The sequence below is a fragment of the Poromitra crassiceps genome (assembly GCF_964638095.1).
Source record: "Poromitra crassiceps genome assembly, chromosome: 13".
NCBI classification, from domain to species: domain Eukaryota; kingdom Metazoa; phylum Chordata; class Actinopteri; order Beryciformes; family Melamphaidae; genus Poromitra; species Poromitra crassiceps.
Genome location: NC_139644.1, coordinates 24,590,517 through 24,611,760, shown reverse-complemented (window position 1 = coordinate 24,611,760; position 21,244 = coordinate 24,590,517). Strand labels below are relative to the sequence as shown.

The window sequence follows — 21,244 nt, the reverse complement described above, 5'->3', positions numbered from 1 at the left end:
AAAGTAAAACCATTGAGCAAACAGTCAAATGAAAAGAAAGCACCTTACAGTCATTGTAGGCCTATCTTGACAGCATATAGTGCACAACCATCAATATTCCAAAATGATTGAAATTATGTAGTTAAACAAAATCAACAAGAAGAAAAAACAACTTCGGAATAGTACTATAGTGAAGTTTATATGGCCACTTCAGAAACAAAAATGTCATTCATCTCTAACTCCTTCACTGTCGACAACACTCATTTCAACTGACACCGAATCCTTGTTTACGGCCAGCCTGTGCGAGCCAATATTGCACAAACCTGAAATAAACATGAATGTATACTTAACACAAAATCAAATATACAAATACACATTTAGTAAGGATTCAACCCATGCATTTTTGATCATTTGTGTATCAACTCACTACAGCTAACTTGTAAGTTAGAAAAAAAGAAGATGCCATTAATTATTGTTAATGAACATGTTTATCTATTTAAGGTACTAGGTGGTTTTTGTCAAATTAGGTGTCTTAACTGATGAAATAATACAAATGAATTATGAAATGTACCGGCAATACAAAGGAAATAACAACAGTACAGGTCTTTGGTAAAACTGCAAAATGGGCTTTAAGTCCATTAATGTTGTAAGCAAAAGCCATTGGCATAGTTCTGTCATTTACTCACTAAGAGAATATCCACCCTGAAACAGAATTCAAGTCATACATGATACAAGACATTTCTTTGAAGTCAAGACACAAAACAAAGAGCTGCTCCATTGACAATCAATTTCAGATGCAATTTGTGGATTCACAATGTTTGTCTGATCTTGTACATTCCAAATAAGCTCACCCATTTACTGTCAATGCAGCAACTCTTGATTGTGTCTCTTGATGTCATCCTTGGCTCTCTGTCTTGGCATTTCTAGACTTTGGACAAGAAGTAATGCTGTTTGCAAATCTACACTGATCTGCCCAAAATCTTAATAATACTTATAGTGTGAATTCTGCTGAAGGGTAAATTTTCCCTTTTAGAATACATACAGTATTTGGACAGTTACTAGACCACTTTGGTTCATTTTTGAATTTCACACTAGACATAATGAATTTAGTTGGCTTCACAGGCAAACTCAAATAGACCAAAAGACCCTGTGATATTATCAGTAAAGAGGAAATTATTCAGCTGTGCCACACTGCAATTCAGTGGATGGGCGGTGGGGGGGATAAATGCAAAACACATTTACCTTCAACCAATTGAAAAGAAATTGGGACATTCTACAGTACAGGTCTGTGACATCATTCTAAGTGATTTACAAAAGTACCAAAATTTGACTTAAACAGATTTAGAAAATAATTCAATCAAACAAGGTTTAGTCGAGTTAGATGCAGAAGACTGATTATTTCATGGTTTCTGAAATCTGAGCTGTGTATGCACAACAACATTCAAACATCTACATGTTTAACAAGAAACTAGATTAATACCTTTTCCAGTAGCAGCAAAGCTCGCAGAAGTGAAGTTAATAAGCCTTTAGTACAGTAAAAACAAGTCAATATGTTCTGGCAGTGTGACAGTGCGAACTGATTTTTTTTTTTTTTTTTTGCTGGTTAACATATCGCATAATATGACATGCAATACCAGAAGTGTTTAGCCTGCCTTTTATGCCATAAGATAAACACGAAGAAGCTAAATACCATAATCTTTCTTGAAGATATTGTTTTCCTCTGAGTTGCTTAATTGCCATTTATGTGAATGTAAACAATGCATTTTCCCATATTTGTAAGTAGCAAAAGGTGTACCTGGAGATACGTGGTTTTCTATTGAACTTAGAACAATAATTAAAAGAAAAATAATTTTGTTTTACACAGTAGAAGGTCATTTCAATTAGATTAACCTATGCACAATACACTGTCGTAATTGAAAACCCAACTTACATGTTAACCACAGAATCCTTCATTCATTGTAGGATTATGTATGATGATAAAACTAAATTACTGAACTTTGTTGCTATCCAAAACCATAAGAGTGAATACTATGTTTGCATACTCCAAAAGTTAAACTGAAAAACTTAATTTTAAAGACTGAAGCTGCACCAAAAGAGCACCACTGCCAAGAAATGGTGGAGGGATTAATTCTGAAGGATGAAGTCAGGACATAGGCGCTGACAAAATTTGTTTTCATGTAATTATGATCTGTAGAAATACTTTAAATGGGATTGGGCCAAAATACACTATGGCATATATACAGTATATATATTTATATATACAGTATACACACATACAGTATGTGAACGCTTCTGCAAACTTAAATTCGACAGTCGACACATTTAGCAGACAATTGTGCACAAGCTGTAACTACTTGTGTTTGCTCTGACAGTCCTACACATAGCTTTTCATCTAAGGCAAGGCACTTGAGAGTGAGAGGCCGATATGTTCTAGACAAGGTCAAGAGGCTAGATTCCTACAAAGTTCACCATTTCAGGCATTAGCAAATACAATACATGCTCCTCTAACGGCTAGGCTATATAAATCTCTAAACAACAAAACTAACTGATTGAATAACTGCCTTAACATTTAGCATGTGCCTTACTGATATTACAGCTGCTGGTTTTATGCCTAAAATGCATTTTAAATTTGCACTTATTTGATTGAAATTTTATAAATTTAACTATGAAAGTAGAAACTATGAAGTACTTTTCTATGAAAGCTAACTAATATATAGAACCATACCATGGATTTAACAATAGGAAACATTAACTATTCAAATTATGTTTCACAGTACACACAAAAGCTTCAGACATTAGCTTATATAGAAAACCAAAGTATAAATCTAAAAAAAAGAGAAAAAAAAACTACAAAGCAGCTTAAAGCAAATTTCTATATACCCTTTAACAAAGTCCCAGGTCAACAAAGTGCTTTAATAAGAAATCAAATTTCTTCAGAAAATTGGTCATAACTGATGTTTGACTGGTTGGTTAAAAGAATTAAGCATGATATTTGGGGTTTAAAAATAATGAGCTTTAGTTAAAGAGGAATAGTGCAAAATTTCCGCATTTGTGTATTGATTTATTTTTATATAATTTCCTAGGTTAGTTTGGTGTGTATTATTGACCTTTCACTACTGAGGTACAGATGCATGTCTGGTTGAGCACTAGAGGTCTTTTGGAAGTGAGTATTTGGACAAGCATTCTACACATTTGCATGTTCAGTTTCTCCTGGAAATGGATCAGCTCAGTCACAATTTGGCTGCTTGGATCTCTGGTTTTTAGCATTGAATATTTGTTCACAAATACTAATTGAACAGTCATAGGCTATATGGATAATGTGTGGTTTACAAGTATTCCCCTTTAAATAAAGAACAATCACCTTTGAGTTTTGCCCATTTTATGTTTCACATCGCCACCGGACTAGTTTGTGATGAATTTGATAATTTACTGGCAGTACTTTTTGAAGATTATACAGCGACTTCCATGCACATTCCATGCAGGTCCCACATTTTGAATGTTTGGCATCGCCTGTGGTGCTAAACTAAAAAGTCAGGGACAGCTACAGAACAGCACCCCTGGATATTTTAATAAGGTAAAAAAAAAAAAAGCTTGATTTCTTTGACATCCTTTTCCACTCCCAAACTAACTGAGCAAATGATACAAAGACCGAGAGTATGTGAGATAAAGATGCGTTTTAAATATTACAAATATTTTAAAACTATAAAAATGCAGCAAAAATAATCTCTGTTTTCAGCAACGGTGGATTATGAAAGTTAAAGATAATTCTTTCCATCTCCAAATATGCTGATGTGTGATGCGATAGATTTACACGCGCGCGTGTGCACACACACATACGCATGCGTGTGCGCAGCTGCATCTATGTGCTAAACATTTCTGTGTGAAGCAAGTACAAGGGGGTTTAAGTTTGGACTGAAATGCCTTTAAGGCTTTATCAAAAACAAATTCAGATCAGTTATTTCTATAATTGTGCATTCAGCTGTGTTAACAAAACAAAATTTAAATAAAATACAATGTCATCGCTGTAACACTAAAGATTGGAAGATTTTTCTTTTCCTGATCCCCCCCATTTTCTCCCCAATTGTACTTGGCCAATTTCCCCCCCTGCTGCCCTATTGGCTGCCCTGGTCGCTGCTCCACCCTCTGCCGATCTGGGGAGAGCCGAGACTAGCACCATGCTTCCTCTGACACATGCGCAGTTGCCAGCCGCTTCTTTTCACCCGACAGGGGGAGCTTCACTGGCTGGATGTAGCATGTGGGAGGATCACACTATTCCCACTAGTTCCCTTCCGTTCCGACCAGGCGCCCCGACCGACCAGAGGAGGCACTAGTGCACCCCCCCCCCCCCCCCAATCCGGCTTCCCACCCTCAGGCACAGCCAATCCTGCCTGTATGGCCACCCGACAAAGCCGGAGGTAACACGGGGGTGCGAACCTGCGACCCTCGTGTTGGTAGGCAGGGAATCTACTGCTATAGTACTCGGATGCCCCAAGACTGGAAGATTTGTATCTAAAATACACGATTTACAATTTTACATGTACTGCAAGAGAAACTTGTCAGGCTGGCAATGCATGTTTGCATTTCGTTGAGTGTCTGAATCATAATGAAGATTTGAGATACAATTGAGAATATGAGGTCGATCAAAAGAGCACTGCAAGGTGACATGATGTTCATCATGATGTTCATTCGTTAAAATGAGCAAAAACTATGATTGAATCCCCTTTGACACAATACAATTCATAATAGTGCTTGTTTTACCAGTCAAACATCATTTATTTAACTCTAAATTATTAATTCAATCACTATATGAAACACAAATTGCTATTAGGAAAACGTAGCATAAATGTATTAGTAGTTTCCAAAGGGCTAATTCTTTAAATAGTACCTTGAATAATTTGTACATCACCACTTCAATATTTTTGTTCTACAGTAGGGACATTCTGTTTTACTAGGTGCACAGTTCTCACATAGAACATAATGTTGGCAAGGCTGCAGAACAATGCAACGATCATGCTTTTGGCAAACTATACATTTCTTTGACTGAAGCTGATATATTACCTGTAGGGGGCAGAAGAGAATGAGTATCAGCTGCAACTTAGGAAAACAGAGTTCATGCAGACTTTTCAAATGAGCATGCTAGAGTGGTAGCCTGATAAACGGTTTTAATTATGCAGATGCTACAAATGAAATGCTATGTGTGATCTAGTCTTTCTTACCCCGTCGATAAGGTCAAGGTCATTACGCAGGTGACTCTGGATGGAGTGGAGCTTAGACAGGGGGAGCTGGTCCAGCTCTCCGTAGCTGCGTAATAGGGGTGTTCCAGGGGTGCGGCAAAGCACATCAAAGTCCCCTTGGAGCTCTTTCAGCTTGCGTTCCGTCTCCTCCCACTTCTGTTCTGCCAATTGCCGTTCGGCCTCAGCTGATTTTGCTTGTTCCTTTGCTTGGCGAGCATCTTTCTGGCAAGCTTCACAAGCCTGGAACAAAGTGGAATCCGGCGATGTAAAAAAAAACACTTGCGACCGTTGAAAATGAAAAGATATTGTGTTACACTGGGACAGACACGTAATGTTGTGTGAAATGAAGAGGATACTGACTTGTTTGACCTGGTGCCAGGCCTCCTCCCACTGTTTGATCTTTCTCTTGGCCTCGTCCAGCTCTCGAAACAGACGGGCCATATCAGCACTGCTGGCTGTTGATGTTACGCCGCTGAACACTGGAGATGGACTGGGGGAAAAGCTGCCACTTACAAAGTCCCATATGCTGCTCGCTCCTCCGTTCAAGCCTAGGTAGATGATGCAAGAAGATCACAAGACCAAGCACACAGAGTTAGTAGTGGCTCTATGCAGAAATGGTAAGGATACTTTTTAGAACAAGTTCAGATTGTCACAAGTCTGTCGAATGATAAACTGAAACTTATTTTAATCCATAGTTTTGAGAAACTGGGTACAGCCTCCTTTCAGTTTTATTTTCTCCTCAATTTATTCATTGGGAAATGCACTATATACATATACGGTATACATACATATATATATATATATATATATATATACTGTATATATATATATATATATATATATATATATATATATATATATATATATATATATATATAAGCAATATAGCATGAGAGCCAGTGTGTTGTGGCAAATATATCCCGCTGATCAGTTGTTATCCCACGAGGACGCAGGCCGAGTGGGATAACTGCTGAGCAGCGGGATATATGCCACAACACACGCTATTTTATAAAACGGTTTCCAAGTATGATAATATAAATATAATAATAATACTATAAGTCCGACTGGCATGGTATTCTGATAGAGTCAGTTGAAACACTACTGTAAGGCGGGACCTCTAGCAAGAAGATAGACGTGCGGGTGATTTGATTGGATCGTTCTGGAGACTGAAGTTGACATTGGCCAATCCTGGCGCTTGCTGAGAAGCGGAGAGCTTTTTGCAAAGCCCGACACCAGAGCCGTATGCAGACACCAACTAACGTTACGTCTTATTTAGAAATGCGGGGTTAAGAGTGAGGGCGCGCGAGAGAGGGGTTAAGACATTAGCCCGCGTCTATTCTTGTACAAAACATAATTTTCTGCGAAGTATTAGTAAAGTTATAAGCGAAGATCGATTCACAAGGATCTGACAGCTGTCTCCGCCATTTGTTTTTTCTACACTGTCATTTGAGGTAACCAAAGCCTTTTAGTAAGAGTTGCCATGGCAACTCAATAACCCATGGCCATGGGTTATTGGAGTGGGTTATTGGATTTATACAATGGCTGTGAACCAATCAGATTGCTTGATTTGAGAGTGCCGTTTTATAAATATATATATATATACAGTATATACATACATATATATATATATATATAGATGTACATACACACACATTATTTAGATATTCTTATCTACGCTGTCATCTACCTGTCCAACCGCGCCTACGCCCACCTTGACAACCCGGCTAGCACTGTGAGAGTCACGTTCTTCGACTTCTCCAGTGCTTTCAACACCATCAGGCCGGCTCTACTGGATGAGAAGATGACAGCGATGCGGGTGGAAGCCCCCCTGGTGTCCTGGATTGTGGACTACCTGTCTGGCAGACCACAGTATGTGCGCTTGCAAAACTGTGTGTCAGACAGAGTGGTCAGCAATAGGAGAGCACCACAGGGGACGGTCTTCTCTCCCTTCTTCTTCACCATCTACACCACAGACTTCACCTACCACACAGAGTCTTGCCACCTTCAGAAGTTCTCTGACGACTCTGCGATAGTTGGATGTATCAAAGATGGCGATGAAGAAGAGTATCGGGCTGTGGTGGCTAACTTTGTCACATGGTGTGAGCAAAACCACCTGCAGCTCAACATGACAAAGACAAAGGAGCTGGTGGTGGACCTGAGGAGGGTCAAGGCACCGGTGACCCCTGTTTCAATCCACGGGGTCAGTGTGGACATAGTGGAGGAGTACAAGTACCTTGGAGTGTACATTGACAATAAACTGGACTGGGCTAAGAACTCTGATGCACTCTACAAGAAGGGGCAAAGCCGTCTCTACTTCCTGAGACGGCTGAGGTCTTTCAACGTCTGCCGGACCATGCTGAGGATGTTCTAAGAGTCGGTGGTGGCCAGTGCCTTCCTGTATGCTATAGTGTGCTGGGGCAGCAGGCTGAAGGCAGCGGACGCCAACAGACTCAACAACAAACTGATCCGTAAGGCCAGGGACATTGTGGGGCTGGAGCTGGGCTCTCTGACAGCGGTGTCAGAGAAGAGAACGCTGACCAGGCTACGCTCCATCATGAACAATGACTCTCACCCACTCCACGGCGTGCTGGTCAAACACAGGAGCACGTTCAGTGAGAGGCTGATCCCACCCAGATGCAACACAGAGAGGCACAGGAAATCATTCCTGCCTGTGGCCATTGGACTCTTTAACGCCTCACTAAGAAGAGCACCTCGGAGACACTCAGTCTCCCTGAGACTGAGTCAGCCGATAGGTTAACTGTGCCTTAGCTACGCCACATGCAATGTGCAAGTTGATTTAGTATAATTCCAGTGTGCAATAACTGCAATTTGACACGTACTGTACATTCTACTTTATTCTATTTTATTTTATTTTACTCTATTGCATTTTACTGCATTTTATTTTATTGTATTGACTGTTTTACGTTTAGGGAGATACTGTGTGATACTGTGTTATGTTATGTTGTGTTATTTGGATATTTCATGCCTGAGTGCGAGCAGCTGTAACTTGTCCCAATTTCCCCCCGGGGATCATTAAAGTCTTTCTGATTCTGATTATTGAGATATTTCCGAGTAGTTTTTTTTTTTCCAAATCTACTTTAATGCTTTCCAGTTCACTTGAAGCTAAATGTCTGATGCTGTCAACTTACCCAGAGAGTTCTGGGAAGAGGAATTAGCTGTTCCCAGGAGGCCGTGCTCTTGCTTGGCTAACAGGGCTGAAGGTTGATTTGGCTGCGAGACCATCGCAGACAGCAGGGACTGGGACAGGGAGCTGAGAGGGGAGGTGGAGAGCGACGAGGAGGAATTCAATGAGGAGGATCTTGCAAGGGAGCCAGGGATGTTAACCGGGGCAGATCCAGCTAGCACCCTTTGACCTACAAGCAGAAAGGAAAGTGTTGTTACTCTTTTTATAATATAAACATTGGTTAGGCTACTTCTGAAAAAGTCAAACAAGCAATTGTACAACCTAGGTGTCCTTACTTGCCAATCCTACGCTGTTGTCTTGCTCCTCTAACTCCTTATCAAGAGATGCAACATTAATGTCACTAAAGTTCAGGTCAAGAGCAGATCCTGTGAAGACAACAAAACATTGGACTGAGATTTGACAACAGAATACAGAACGGTGGATGTCAGGGTTCAACACATCAAAGTTGACCCCATTTAGTGGCCTTTGTGTCCACTCACCTATAACAGACTCCACTGTATTGCTCCCTGGATAGAAAGGGGTGGCTTTTGCATTCATTGTTGATAAGGTGGTGGGTGAGGAACTATCTGAGCCAATACTAGAGGCCAAGCTGGATGTTATACTGGAGGTAATGCTTGATGCCAGAGGGTTCACCAGAGAGAATATAGTATTTTGAGTCTAAAAGGGAAGAACACAAAGCTGTTACTGTTAGTTTTCTCAATTACAGTTTGAGTCAACTAGGAAGACATCTGAGGCCCTTTACCAGTCATAAAATATGAGTCAAGACAGACAGGTCAGCTATTAACAGCCATCAACATATAAACAATCTATGACCTGGCTAGTGCGTATGGCAAATCTCCCTCATAGCTTGGTCAAGAAGTGCAGCGTCTGTGTGATATTGCAATATTGACCGTCTATAGACACACGAAGTAACCTATATCAACACAAACCTGTTTGTCTTGGTCCATCAATTTCTGATCCATCAGCCCCTTATTCTTGATCTGAAAGCAATTTAATAACACAAAACAGTACATTTCAATGACAAAAATCTCAGGCACTTGAAATTAATCTAAATACAGATTAACCTTTATCTACTAAAGTAATGTTTACACTATATTTAGCCAGGGCTAACAGCCTTTTAGGAACCCTTTTACATGTACACATTCCAAATAGGGAGAATTCAGTCCAGAGCTGGCTAATCCGCTCTGGGTTCATCACCACATGAGTGGTCCTTCACTGGACCACCTGGAAGAGGCTGGACAGTAGCTCAATTAACATTAGGGCAATTCTTAATGTAGAGCTAATGACCGCCTTGGCCAAATGTGCAGTATGAAAATCACTTAGTAGTCTGACCCCAAGATTGTACCTCTCAGAATGTATAAAAATACAAATATTATCATAAATATCACTCCAGAAATACACACCAAATGAGAAATATTAGGAAGTTCAAAGGCAAAAGCAGCCCCCCCAGGCATGATACACTCAATACCGTTTAGCCCTGGCATATTTGTTGAAGAACCCACTTCAAATGTATTATCGAGTGCCACCTCAAACATCTCTCCAATTTCATTATGAATCAGAGGCATGTGCTGTTGGTGGGGAAAAAAGCTACATCTGCACTATTTGTGAATATTCTACTGAAATGTGTTTTGTTGAGCAGCGAGGAAAATACTAACAAATAGCCTAACAACTATGGCCCGGAATTAGAAAAACAAGGCTTTAGCATGAAGTTTCTGTCATGAAATGGAAAACAATAAGACTAATAATGACAAATAATGAAACAATGAGTCAAAATGAATGAGCAGGATACAGTGAGTGCCAAGCCCTTCAGTCTGTGTACCTGATCCTCACGTTCAAAGCCCGGAGCTTTAGGATAGTTAGACGTCAGAGATGAGACACCGGATGTGGCCGACTCTGAACATAAACTACCATTAGTTAAGGATTTGGTCTTGCTGATGGTTCCCACTGGGGATAACAAAGTGTTGCTTCCTGAGCTTGGTGTTACAGTTGGGCTATTAGAACATGAGACCTGAGGAAGAGAAGTGCACATGATCTTAATAAAAATGATGATGATCAAAAATAAGTAAATAAAATAAATCCATAATTCTGAGTAGAGTACGAAAAGTGAGGACTGCTAGAATGATATATATTGATATCTACATCAGATTGGAAAATAATTAAATAATAATAATAATAAACACCGGACTGATCGTTTAAGCATCCTCTTCACTTTTCCACTCTCTCTTTGAGACACAAGCTGCCTCTGTTGTCTAAAAACTAACTCAGTGATGAAATGTAAAGCAGCAAAAAAAGTAGTAATAATGACACATCGAGATGTGAAAAAGGAAATAGGGAAAATGACTAAATGTGAAATAAGGTCGACAGATAAATGGCTGGCTTGCATCCTACTGAGGGATTTCAGGGAAGAAATTCTGTTGAATTGACACTTAGGTTAGTTACTCTACAAAAGTAGACATTTCTTGAGCTTGACAAGTCAAAAGTCAACAAAGATTTTGACAAATTCTTGGACAATGTCATACTCTTGCAAGCAAGCAAACACACTAAAAGCCAGTTTTGATATCAGACAGAGGATAGATGTACTGTATCAACAGAGGTCTGAAAACATACACTTCCTACTTGGCCGTTGCTACTGGTTGCGCTGGTCGTGGAGTTCCCTCCACTGTTCCACTCACTGACTGGACACTCTGAATAGTGCTGGGAGCCCAGCTGGGACTGTGAGCCTGACTGTATCGCTGTCAGCAATGAGCTCATGGTCTCTTCTGTAGAGGGAATTCCTGAAAGGATTCAAACAAACATTCACATGCTCCATAAACAAGTAGCACATTAGATGACTATTTTAGACAGTACTTGGTATTGACGGATCATTAGATGACTATTTTAGACAGCACTTGACTTGACAGATTGCCACTTACTTTCTACATGTGCAAATGCACAAAACGGTCCTCTGGGGCAGAATCCAGTTTGCCTCATGTCATTGCATTTGGTAGATTTGTAGATCTTAAAAAAGAAGAAGAAGAATGAATCACAAGCAATCAGATACAGAGTTGGCAATTCTTCTAGTCTTATAGCTAGTTTACACTACAAGATATTTTCCCAGATTTTACACAGGATTTCCCGTTGGGCACAGTCTGTTTTTGTATACACTAGTCTGCAGTTGTTGTGCCAGTCGGCATCCAAATCTGTTAGTGTATGATGGGTACAGATTTCTAATCGTCAAAGTGTAAACTGCCTCTAAACTATCTCATCTATAGTGGCCACCATTGTTGTTATTACTCCTTGGCGCACTTGACAACAGGAAACAGCTTGACAACGGCATTAGTCCCGCCTGCTGTTTATTGACACTGACTGGCTAATGGTTATTCCCCCTTGGCGCTGACTGGCTTATGGTTTTTTCACCTGAGGAAATGGCTGTTGCATGTCACAATGCAAGACCAGAAGCAGCCAAAAGGATTCAAAGGTCTGGACCCAGGCAATGCTAGCCTGGCAGTGAACAACTTCAGGGGAAGGGAGATCAGTCTACCTGAGCCATTCCCAACCTCTAGGCCGGGGCCCACTGGTGGGCCGCATAGGTATTGCAAGTGGGCCTGCCAAATAATTTGCAAAGTAATTTATTACAATCTTCTTCTTTTTTTATTATTATTATGTATGAGAATGTGTTTCTCTATTGTTGAATGATACCGTTATTTAATGCGTAATCAATTATTAGTTAATTAGCCTATTACAGACAGCCCCTCACTTTTAGATTCTGGTTTCTGTGTGGTGCTGATGGACAGCTCCTTTCATCGTTAAAATAAAAAGTGCTCTAAGAACACATTATTTGGGCTCTGTACTGTTTATGGTCGGATGTGGGCCGCAAGCATTTTTGAGATTTTCAAGTGGGCCTTGGAAACTGTTGGTCTACCTTAGCCTGGGTAAACCCAGCCTCCACATGACCTCTATCTATGTGCTATCAGTCACAAGTCTTGTGACTGATAGCACATACATAGATAGAGGTCACGTGGAGGCTGGGTTTACCCAGGCTAGGTCTACCTATCAAACAACTGAATGTGATTGTTTTGGGGCCTGGATTCAATCAATATGCTTCAATGATTTATATATGGTTAATATTTTGAAGTGAACCTTTTTGTTTGATACAGGGGGGATAATAAAATTAATACATTAATATTTGTACAATACATCCATAATACACTGAAATATTGAAAAACTGAAATCTGTGAAAGATTATTTGACCATATGACACCAACATGTAAAAAACAGTTCTGCTGTATATACCCAGTGTGTGTGTGTGTGTGTGTGTGTGTGGGAGGGGGAGAACCTGCTTCACTCACCTCTGGGTGAAACTGCTGTTCGGTGCGAGAGTGACAATACTGACAGCTGTCCCCGCTGTCACACTTGGAGGGCTCGCCCCACTCGTCCCCATGCTTCACATTAGGGCACGGTGTGGACCTGTGAGGCAGAGTCAGACTGTCTTCAGCACACTGCGGCTACACTTAGCACCACTTGTTATTTTCATTTAAATGGGGTCATGTCTCACCTGTACTTGAACTTTCGGGGGTTTCGTCTTCGGTCTCTACTGTTATGGTAGTGGGGGCAGGCGTACCCTTGTCTGCATAGTCTTGGGGGCTTAGTACACTGATCCGTTTTATAGTTGGCTAAAACAAAATTGGTATCTGCAAGGAATGCATCAAGTATTAATGCCACTTTTCCTTGCACCACTTTATAGGCAGGTGGATAATTACGGTTATTGTAAACTTGGTTTTCAATACATTTTCCTAGTCTTTTGCCATCGTGACAATTGAATGTGTTCAAAATGTACAATACACACTCAGAGGGGCCAACATCACCTCTAGCAGTTGAACCCAAAAAGCGATTTGAAGCATCCTTTCAACACAGCAACACACAACACTGCAATGGGACCTGCCTAGATCCAATCTCCAATTATCTATTGCCTGAAACTTCCACATTTTGCAGCATTAGATGTTATTTTATGTTTATGCTTTTTTTATATTATTATTCTGGGAAAAAGTGTATGAGCAAAACTAAAAAAGTATCAAATGGACTATTATCATAGCCATTTAAAGATTGGAACTGCAGTGTGAGTGTTACTGTGCTGTCACACTTTTTGGGGTCCAACTGTTGGAGCTGACTTTGGTCCTCTTGAGTGTGTTTTGGAGAGCAATGATCCCAGAGAACAAAAAGTTCAAGAGTGAAGTGATGAAATGTTTTATCATCAATCATCATGACATCAAAAACTAGGAAAATACAGCCCAGGTTGAAAAACAAACCAAAACACAGAATTATGCTTTAATTCCTGTTGTGGGGCCCTAAAGTATCCGTTTCTCACCCTGCCACCGGGGGTCTTCCGTCAGAGTCTTCTCTATCATAGCTTGGCTGGCCAAAACACCAGGCTGCAGATCAGGAATACCTTCCCCAGATCCCAACTGTCCGTTTTGGAGGGCCTCTTGTGCTTGGATCTCTCTGTGCACACAAGAATAGTTTAGTCTCATGCAAAATTCCTCCAAAAACAAAACAAACAGAAAAACAGTGATGAACGACTTTCGTGATCTAGAATACAGAGCTAGAGTCATCAGATAATATCTTTCGTGATCTAGAATACAGAGCTAGAGTCATCAGATAATATCTTTGGTTGGATTCCTTTGGATAGCAAGTCGGTTCATGAGAGCTCCAAAAACTCCTTTGAAAGAACCTGCAAGAACAAACGTTATTGATCCCTGAAGGAGAAATGTCTCTTTTCACTTGCACCACTCCACGGGGGAGGCGAGAGGGCAGGCAGGGTCATCTGTGACTCAGAGCAGAGCTGGAAGAGATTCACTGTCGTGCTCAAGGAAACGTCATACTTCATGCTCACTGTCACAGAGCCTTGAAGCTGCTCCTGCTTTATAAGGACAGACTCCCTAATTGGCTCCCCTATGATTGATTTGGCATGAAATTTGATGTGCATGCTCTAAAATAGCAGTGTGTTAACCTGGTTTTATGTATACAACTTTTGAGGCCATGACCAATTTCCCCAGGGGGACAATAAATTGTATTATTGTATTTGTATTGTATTGTCATTGCACAAACCATATGGTATTAAGCTTAACTGAAACTAATTACAACTATCAATAATACATTGTGAAATACAGAGACAATACTAAAGCAAATCTCTATGTGTAGAAGATACAGAGTCAGTCCATGAAGATCACTGCCTGACTGGTAAAATGATGGGGGGTGGGGAGAAACAAACAAACAAACAAACAAAAACACTAAGACACTCTCAGCAAACATTCAGCAAATTTCATAAGATGCAGCAGACAGATACCAAGATAAATGACGCCCCCTATTGGTCTATTTGAAGGAAAGATAACTTTTCATCTTGATGATAAGTGATCAGCTTGTTCACCAGCAGTTGTTCAACAGGTATTCTAGTCAGAGGAATCGAGGTGCACTCGACAGTCGACAAGGACATTTTACAGCATTTTTTATTCTAGTTAATTTGGGAGAAAATGTTTTGCGACTCCGACGAGGAGGCTGCAGGGCCATCATGAAAATTAATGAATTAAAAGCTCCAACATATTCTTGCCATTGAGCGCCACCCCATTAATCTGAATAGACATTCTGAGTAAGAATCACACACCAAATGATCTGAGAGCGGTAACGGCAGCCTTAGTAGCAATATTATATGTATTCTGTTTACATTGCATCTAAATTGGCTGAACTGTTCATGTTCCTGTGTGGCTTGTCCTGAGTGAAAAGTTTGGCAGCGAGAAGAGAGGCTAATATTTGCTTTGTATGTCACCTGATATCGTAGACGGGGGGTCGGAGATCATGTGGCCCATGAGCAAAAGCACAGTGTAGGCCATTCTTCACACAATGCCCTCGAGCATCTGTCTCATGGATACAAGTGCCAGTCTTGTAATAGCGTAGATGGTACTTGCGCTCTGTGTCACCAGTGGTCCGGTGTAAATAAGGACAGCTAAAGGGACAAAGACACAACAGAAACATTTATCAAAACAATTCTACAATAATAAAATTATTTGGCAAATGGCAATACAGTGCAACATCCTCCGTTATCCAAAACAAAAACAAAATCAAAATTAACCAAATGGCTGTAATGAACGAAATATGCAGAGAGAGAGAAAACATTATTTTATATTATTTGCATGAACCTGGCTGCTGCAAGTTAAAGAAAGCACTGTTGGCTTGGCTACACACCTTTTTGAATCATGTTTCATATTTTGTATTTTATATAATGTTTGTCTAGTCATTTCCATGTTTTTCAGTCATCTAAACATTGTATACTGATTCAAATAATGTCCATTCAGAGGGGTTAGTGGGTATTTCAGTGAGGTTCTACATAGATTATATGTTGATGGGTCAGAATAGGAGGACCATGGTGAAAAGGCTTTTTATAGATAAAGTCTCATATGTGTAATAGTGCTCAATGTGAAATGTGAAAGGTCATTGTTCAGTATAATTACGGGTGTAGGACTGTAATACCAAGTGTCATGACAAGTCTGAAACAGCCAAACAATGCATTATGAAGCAAACAATGCTTTTAAATAAAGAGGAAATTCTGATAGTTGCAAACATTTTCACTCATGAACAAGATTCTACTGTGAATTCAGTGGCAACACCTCAAGAAATGTATAGCTAATAAGCCTCTTGAATACATAAAAAATGCCCTTTGTTGAGTAGCAACAGTTGCTATAGCAACACCCGCTCATACGAAAATAGCTGCCATTGGCAGGGGAGGAACGGGAAGCGTTCCATTGGTTCATCCTCCATTTCAATTATAACAATAAGAGTATATGATGGAATATCTAATAGAAACAGATTGCTAAAAGGAAATAAAATATTTATAAATGACTGCAATTTTCACATCCGTTTAGGGATGAGACAACAGGGCACAAGTTCTAGTTCACATAATCAGTCTAGGCACACTTATGAAACAACATTAATTATTAAACGACAGCAAAGGCCAAAATATACTAGCAAAATAAAGAAACAAAAGTAATTTCAGTCATTTCAGGATGTTGGACCCTTAAGCCAGCAGGACAGCTTCACTGTGCCATGATGGACTGAAGTAGTCTGACCTCTGTTAAAGGGATGCAACCCCATCCTACATGTGAAATCGCTTCACCTGGGCCCTTACTAACCTAAACTTTCTTGGCGGTCATGTGGTTACAGACATATGAAAAGGTTAGTGGCAACAGTGGATGGTTTAAACCAGTGATACTCAACTTGCGGGCCGGGGCCAGATGCGGCCCACGATAGGGTGCAGAGTGGCCCCCCGACCATTTTCTAATTCACAATGAAAACTAATGTTAAATAAAGTTTGACTGAGCTCCAGGTAAATTGTCAAATACCGCCATCTGCTCGCCACTCAGCCACTTAACCAACTATCGTGAGTGCACAAAATTGTCAGACTAAACTCCAGCTGACACCCCCAAAAACCTACAATCCCCAACAGAAAAATGTATATTAATCTGTGTTTATTAAGTGGCCCCTAACCTCCTGTCATTTTACAAAAGTGGCCCTGGCAAAGCAAGTCGAGTATCCCTGAACTTTCAAGTGTAGTCATGCCAACCAGGAGGTGTAGCCATGACAACGAGGTATAATAATTATATTATACTCTCCAGCGTTTTACTAGAAACATTATAGACCACTACTGAGAATAATACCAACAGTCCAGTCCTACTCACCGCTGCTATAAAACAATTAGAGGAATGTATTAACACACAATCAAAGAGTAACTACTGTGTGTCAAACAGTGAACAACATGGCGAGTAAACACTTGCACATGTGTCTTGGAGAACTGATTTAAATGAATTCAGCACTGTTTCTTTGCTACTTCAATCTTCATGTCAAACACGTTTGCATTGCATTAGTATTCTGACAATCTAGTAATCTGACAGCAGCAGCATCAACAAACGGGCATGGTCAGGAAGCAGGAGGATATGGGTAATTGAAACCCGCACTTACTCGTCTCCATCTGGGCAAATGCCTGTAGTCTCGTCGTATTTCGTGCAATAAACATCGGGACTGTAGTTAAAAGTTCCGTCTCTTCTCCTGATCGGCCGTCTTCGCCGCTGGTTGAGAAAATGCCAATGGAAGCACGTAAAGGGTCTGTGCTGCGTGCACTTGTGCTGGAGGAACAACGGGCACTGCTCTGTCCTGAACTCCTTCAAGTAGCTGGAATAATGAGGGGAAACAAAAACGTAGCATTACATTAGGCACCAGCTTCGTATTATTACACTAAAGTTACCAGGTAAGTCGCGGGCAAAGACAAAAGTTTAGCGATATCGATGTTTCGTGTTGTACTGCTAGTGGTGTAGCCTACAAAATGCCTTGGGTCACCAACGTTGTCTGGCTATTACCAGAAAGAATACGCTTACATTTCTACGTAACACTGGTTGAATCAGCCAGAGCGTACGTCAACAAATGTGCGTAGCAAGAAGGAACTAGGCCGAGCTATTTACAAGCGGACTGGTTAGCGAGTTCCTGGCTAATCATTTAGCAAGGCAAGTTAACGGTATAATATTTAGTAAAATATCCAAAACAAGTATTCAACTATATGAAACAATTATAAATAATTCCAATGACGGCTAGATTGTCAATTTAAGCCTTCCGCACCACCATCATGATTGATATCGTTAGCGTGCAATCGCTATTGCTAATGTAGGTAGTCACAAAGCCAGGAAAAGCACCATGTTTTTATCGCAGAGAGAGAGGAGTTACGGAATGCACGAATTGCAAATGCACATAGCTGCATGTTCAAAATGAAAACATTCGGCAATAGACGATTTCGTTGTTTATTGCGAAAGCTTTACTCACGTATAGTGGGTTGGTTTCTCTGTTTGAGGAGAAGCATTGGCCGCCGTTTTCGAAACCGACGGCATTTTCAGTCAAAACAATGGAATGCGCATGCGCGTGTATCTGTTGCTCGCATGCACGTCTTCCACTTCCACGCCGTTCCACGCCACCGCACAGCAGCAACACGGTCACTACGGTGAAGAGTGGCAAGGGCGCCCCTGCTGGCTGGCTCTGTCACTTTGGTTAATTCCTGAGACAATCCACACATTAATTTTTCATATTGACAAATAATTAAGCAATACACCACGATATATTTTTGTTTTAATCGTCAGTAAGGTAGTACACTAAAACCCAATTGTGTTTTTAGCACCCCAGAACTATATAACCAATACAGGGCGATTATTATTATTATGGACATGGAGTTATATTAAAATAGCCTGGCTAAAGCAAAAACAATCCAATATTTCTGCTATATGATTGGAAGAGCTGAACACAGTATACAAAGTTAGACAGATGGCATGTAAGCCTATCTGCATTTTTATATTGTCTTCTATAAACATTATTTGTCTCCTCAACAACACTGATGAGTCATTTTACTTCAATGTTTACTAGTATACACACAGGGGATTTTTGAATGTTCAGGACTACAATTACACTACCAGCTCACATCTCTACTTGCAGTTGGAATTTTACACCACGAGCAGTGTTGCTAAGTGGACAATATTGAATTATCGTACCTGAGGGTCAAAATTATCGTTTTTGGAGGTAAATTATCATACGCGAGCTTCTTGCGTCTTCCGCCACTTATTATTTTATTTTTTTTTCCAAATGTATTTTTATTAGATTTGACTGAAAGCTGTACAGTACAGCATTACCTCTGCACTGCACCCCTCCCTCCCTGTGATGTAGAAACCAGAACAAAGCCTTATAGAGAGCCAAAGTCATGCCCACCCACGGTTTAGACATAGGCTACGCACCAAGAGATTCCATCCGCCATCCCTTTTCCCATCTACATTAATAAAATGCACATAAAAATGGTTTTACTTACTTGTTCAAAGCAAGCGACTCAACTATATTTTGAATCACGAGAGACCACAGAACATTTCACTCGGACCAAAACAATACGTTTCCCCCCACATTTTTTGTAAAATACCAAAAAAACATACGTTTTGATCTGAGTGAAATGCTCAATGGTCTCTGGTGATTCCAAACAGCCGAATCGCCTGGTTTGACCAAGCAAAACTCTATAAGCATTTTACAAAATGTAGACGGAAAAAACAAGGGCGGACCAAACCTCCCGTGCGTATGCCTAAAACGGAAGTTGTCATGACTTCGGCTCTCTACTCCTGAGCGGCAGCACCTGCTAACATGAACTATATGACAGGTCAGAACAGCAGCCTGAATAAGCCTCTGGCCCCCTGGAGGGTGGTGTTAGTCTAAAAGCCTCCTCTCCTCTACTGAGCTGTTCTTGTGTCTCTGTGTCCCTCCCTCCCCTCTGTCCTCCTATACGAAAAGAGTGTGTGATGGTCGTGTTGTCCGGCCGATGGGAGCATCGCCGCGGCGAGGCAAACGTCCTGGTTTGTTCGTCTCAGTCGTCGTCCACTGTGGGTGTGATGGTCACGCCCCTCCTGATCTGGCCCCAGCCAATCAGACGCCAGTGTTTCTCCACTCGGCGACTCAGAGCGATCTTCTCTCCCACCTCTGTGCAGACCGGGTTGGTGAGGACGATCTTGGCCTGATCGGCCTCGACGGCACTGACGCGGCCGCCCGTCGACAGCGAGCCGATGTTCACCATCAGCACTTCATTCTTTGACAGCTTCTGGACCTTGGCGGCCTTCTTGTCTCCCTCTGTGCGGACTCCCAGCAGCCTCCTAAGCAGGAAGTAGGAGATCATGAGCTCGGTGAAGATCTCCGGCAGTGCTCCCACGGCTCCCAGCACCTGACCCACCATACGATAAGCTCTGCACAGCGCCGGGTCGATCTTAGTGCCCACACCGATAAGGCCTCCGGGGGCAGCGTACTGCAGGTCGTTGTGCTCGGCGAACAGAGACACGATCTTGGAGAAGATGGGTTTGCACATCAGCTTTCCTTTGTGGTCCTTGGACACGATGCCTGGACGCACCTCCAGCTCCTGACCCACCTTCAGCACGCCCTTCAGGATGCTGCCTCCTGCCACTCCTCCTTTCAGGTCGTCCACTTCACAGCCAGGCTTGTTCACGTCAAATGATCGGATGATGATGAGCCTGGGCTCAGAGATGAAGTCTCTGATGGGCTCTGGGATCTTCTTGACGATGTACTCACACACCACCTCGATGTTGTATTTCAGCTGGGCCGAGATGGGAATGATGGGAGCGCCCTCTACCACCGTGCCCTGTACGAAGGCGAGGATCTGTTCGTACTGCTCTTTGGCCTGGCTCTCCTTCACCAGGTCGATCTTGTTCTGCAGGATCAGGATGTGCTTGAGCTTCATGATCTCGATGGCAGCCAGATGCTCCGACGTCTGGGGCTGAGGACACGACTCGTTACCCACAATTAGCAAGACGGCTGCGTCCATGACGGTGGCTCCGTTCAACATGGTGGCCATCAAAATGTCGTGACCGGGACAGTCCACAAATGACACGTGTCTGACCAGTTTGAAGTTGCCCTTGGTGCCAGGGATGTCTGTGGGGAACTCATCAGGAGTGCTGCTGCCACACGACCTGTAGAACTCCGGCCTGGGACAGCTGGGGTCGTCCAGCAGCTTGTACACCTTAGCGTTGGCATAGCCAAGCTTGATGGTAATGTTCCTCTCCAGCTCATTCTTGAACCTGACAGTGTGCACGCCAGAGATGGCCTTCACCACTGTGGACTTTCCATGGGCCACATGACCGATGGTTCCAATATTGATGGTGGCCTGTCTGCTGATGATCTCTGGAGAGAGCCAGTTCAGTGTAGAGACATCCAGAGTACTAAGATCTTGTTTAGACAGATGAGGCTGTCCAAGCGTTGTACCAGACTCGTCACCCGCCAT

At 41.6% G+C, this 21,244-nt stretch overlaps 1 protein-coding gene and 1 pseudogene across 4 annotated transcripts; both read right to left on the bottom strand.

Moving 5' to 3' along the window:
• Positions 1–4,444: 4,444 nt before the first annotated feature.
• Positions 4,445–18,320, bottom strand: unkl (unk like zinc finger; the record flags this gene model as incomplete). Of its 3 annotated transcripts, XM_083648970.1 has the most annotated exons (16): positions 4,445–5,037; positions 5,196–5,453; positions 5,574–5,761; positions 8,363–8,587; positions 8,694–8,783; positions 8,898–9,075; positions 9,348–9,398; positions 10,238–10,426; positions 11,026–11,192; positions 11,331–11,415; positions 12,747–12,864; positions 12,953–13,088; positions 13,763–13,896; positions 15,218–15,394; positions 17,404–17,613; positions 18,256–18,320. In XM_083648970.1, 16 exons carry the CDS (start codon positions 18,318–18,320, stop codon positions 4,882–4,884), a joined length of 2,427 nt encoding a protein of 808 aa, XP_083505096.1. In that variant the 3' UTR covers positions 4,445–4,881. The 3 variants fall into 3 exon arrangements, with proteins under 3 accessions (XP_083505096.1, XP_083505097.1, XP_083505098.1); XM_083648971.1 differs by lacking the exon at positions 9,348–9,398 and having other exon boundaries at positions 10,208–10,426; XM_083648972.1 differs by lacking the exon at positions 10,238–10,426.
• Positions 18,321–19,437: 1,117 nt separating this feature from the next.
• Positions 19,438–21,244, bottom strand: LOC310787220 (eukaryotic translation initiation factor 2 subunit 3 pseudogene; annotated as a pseudogene). Its single transcript has one exon. The product of its transcript is annotated as a eukaryotic translation initiation factor 2 subunit 3 pseudogene (transcript).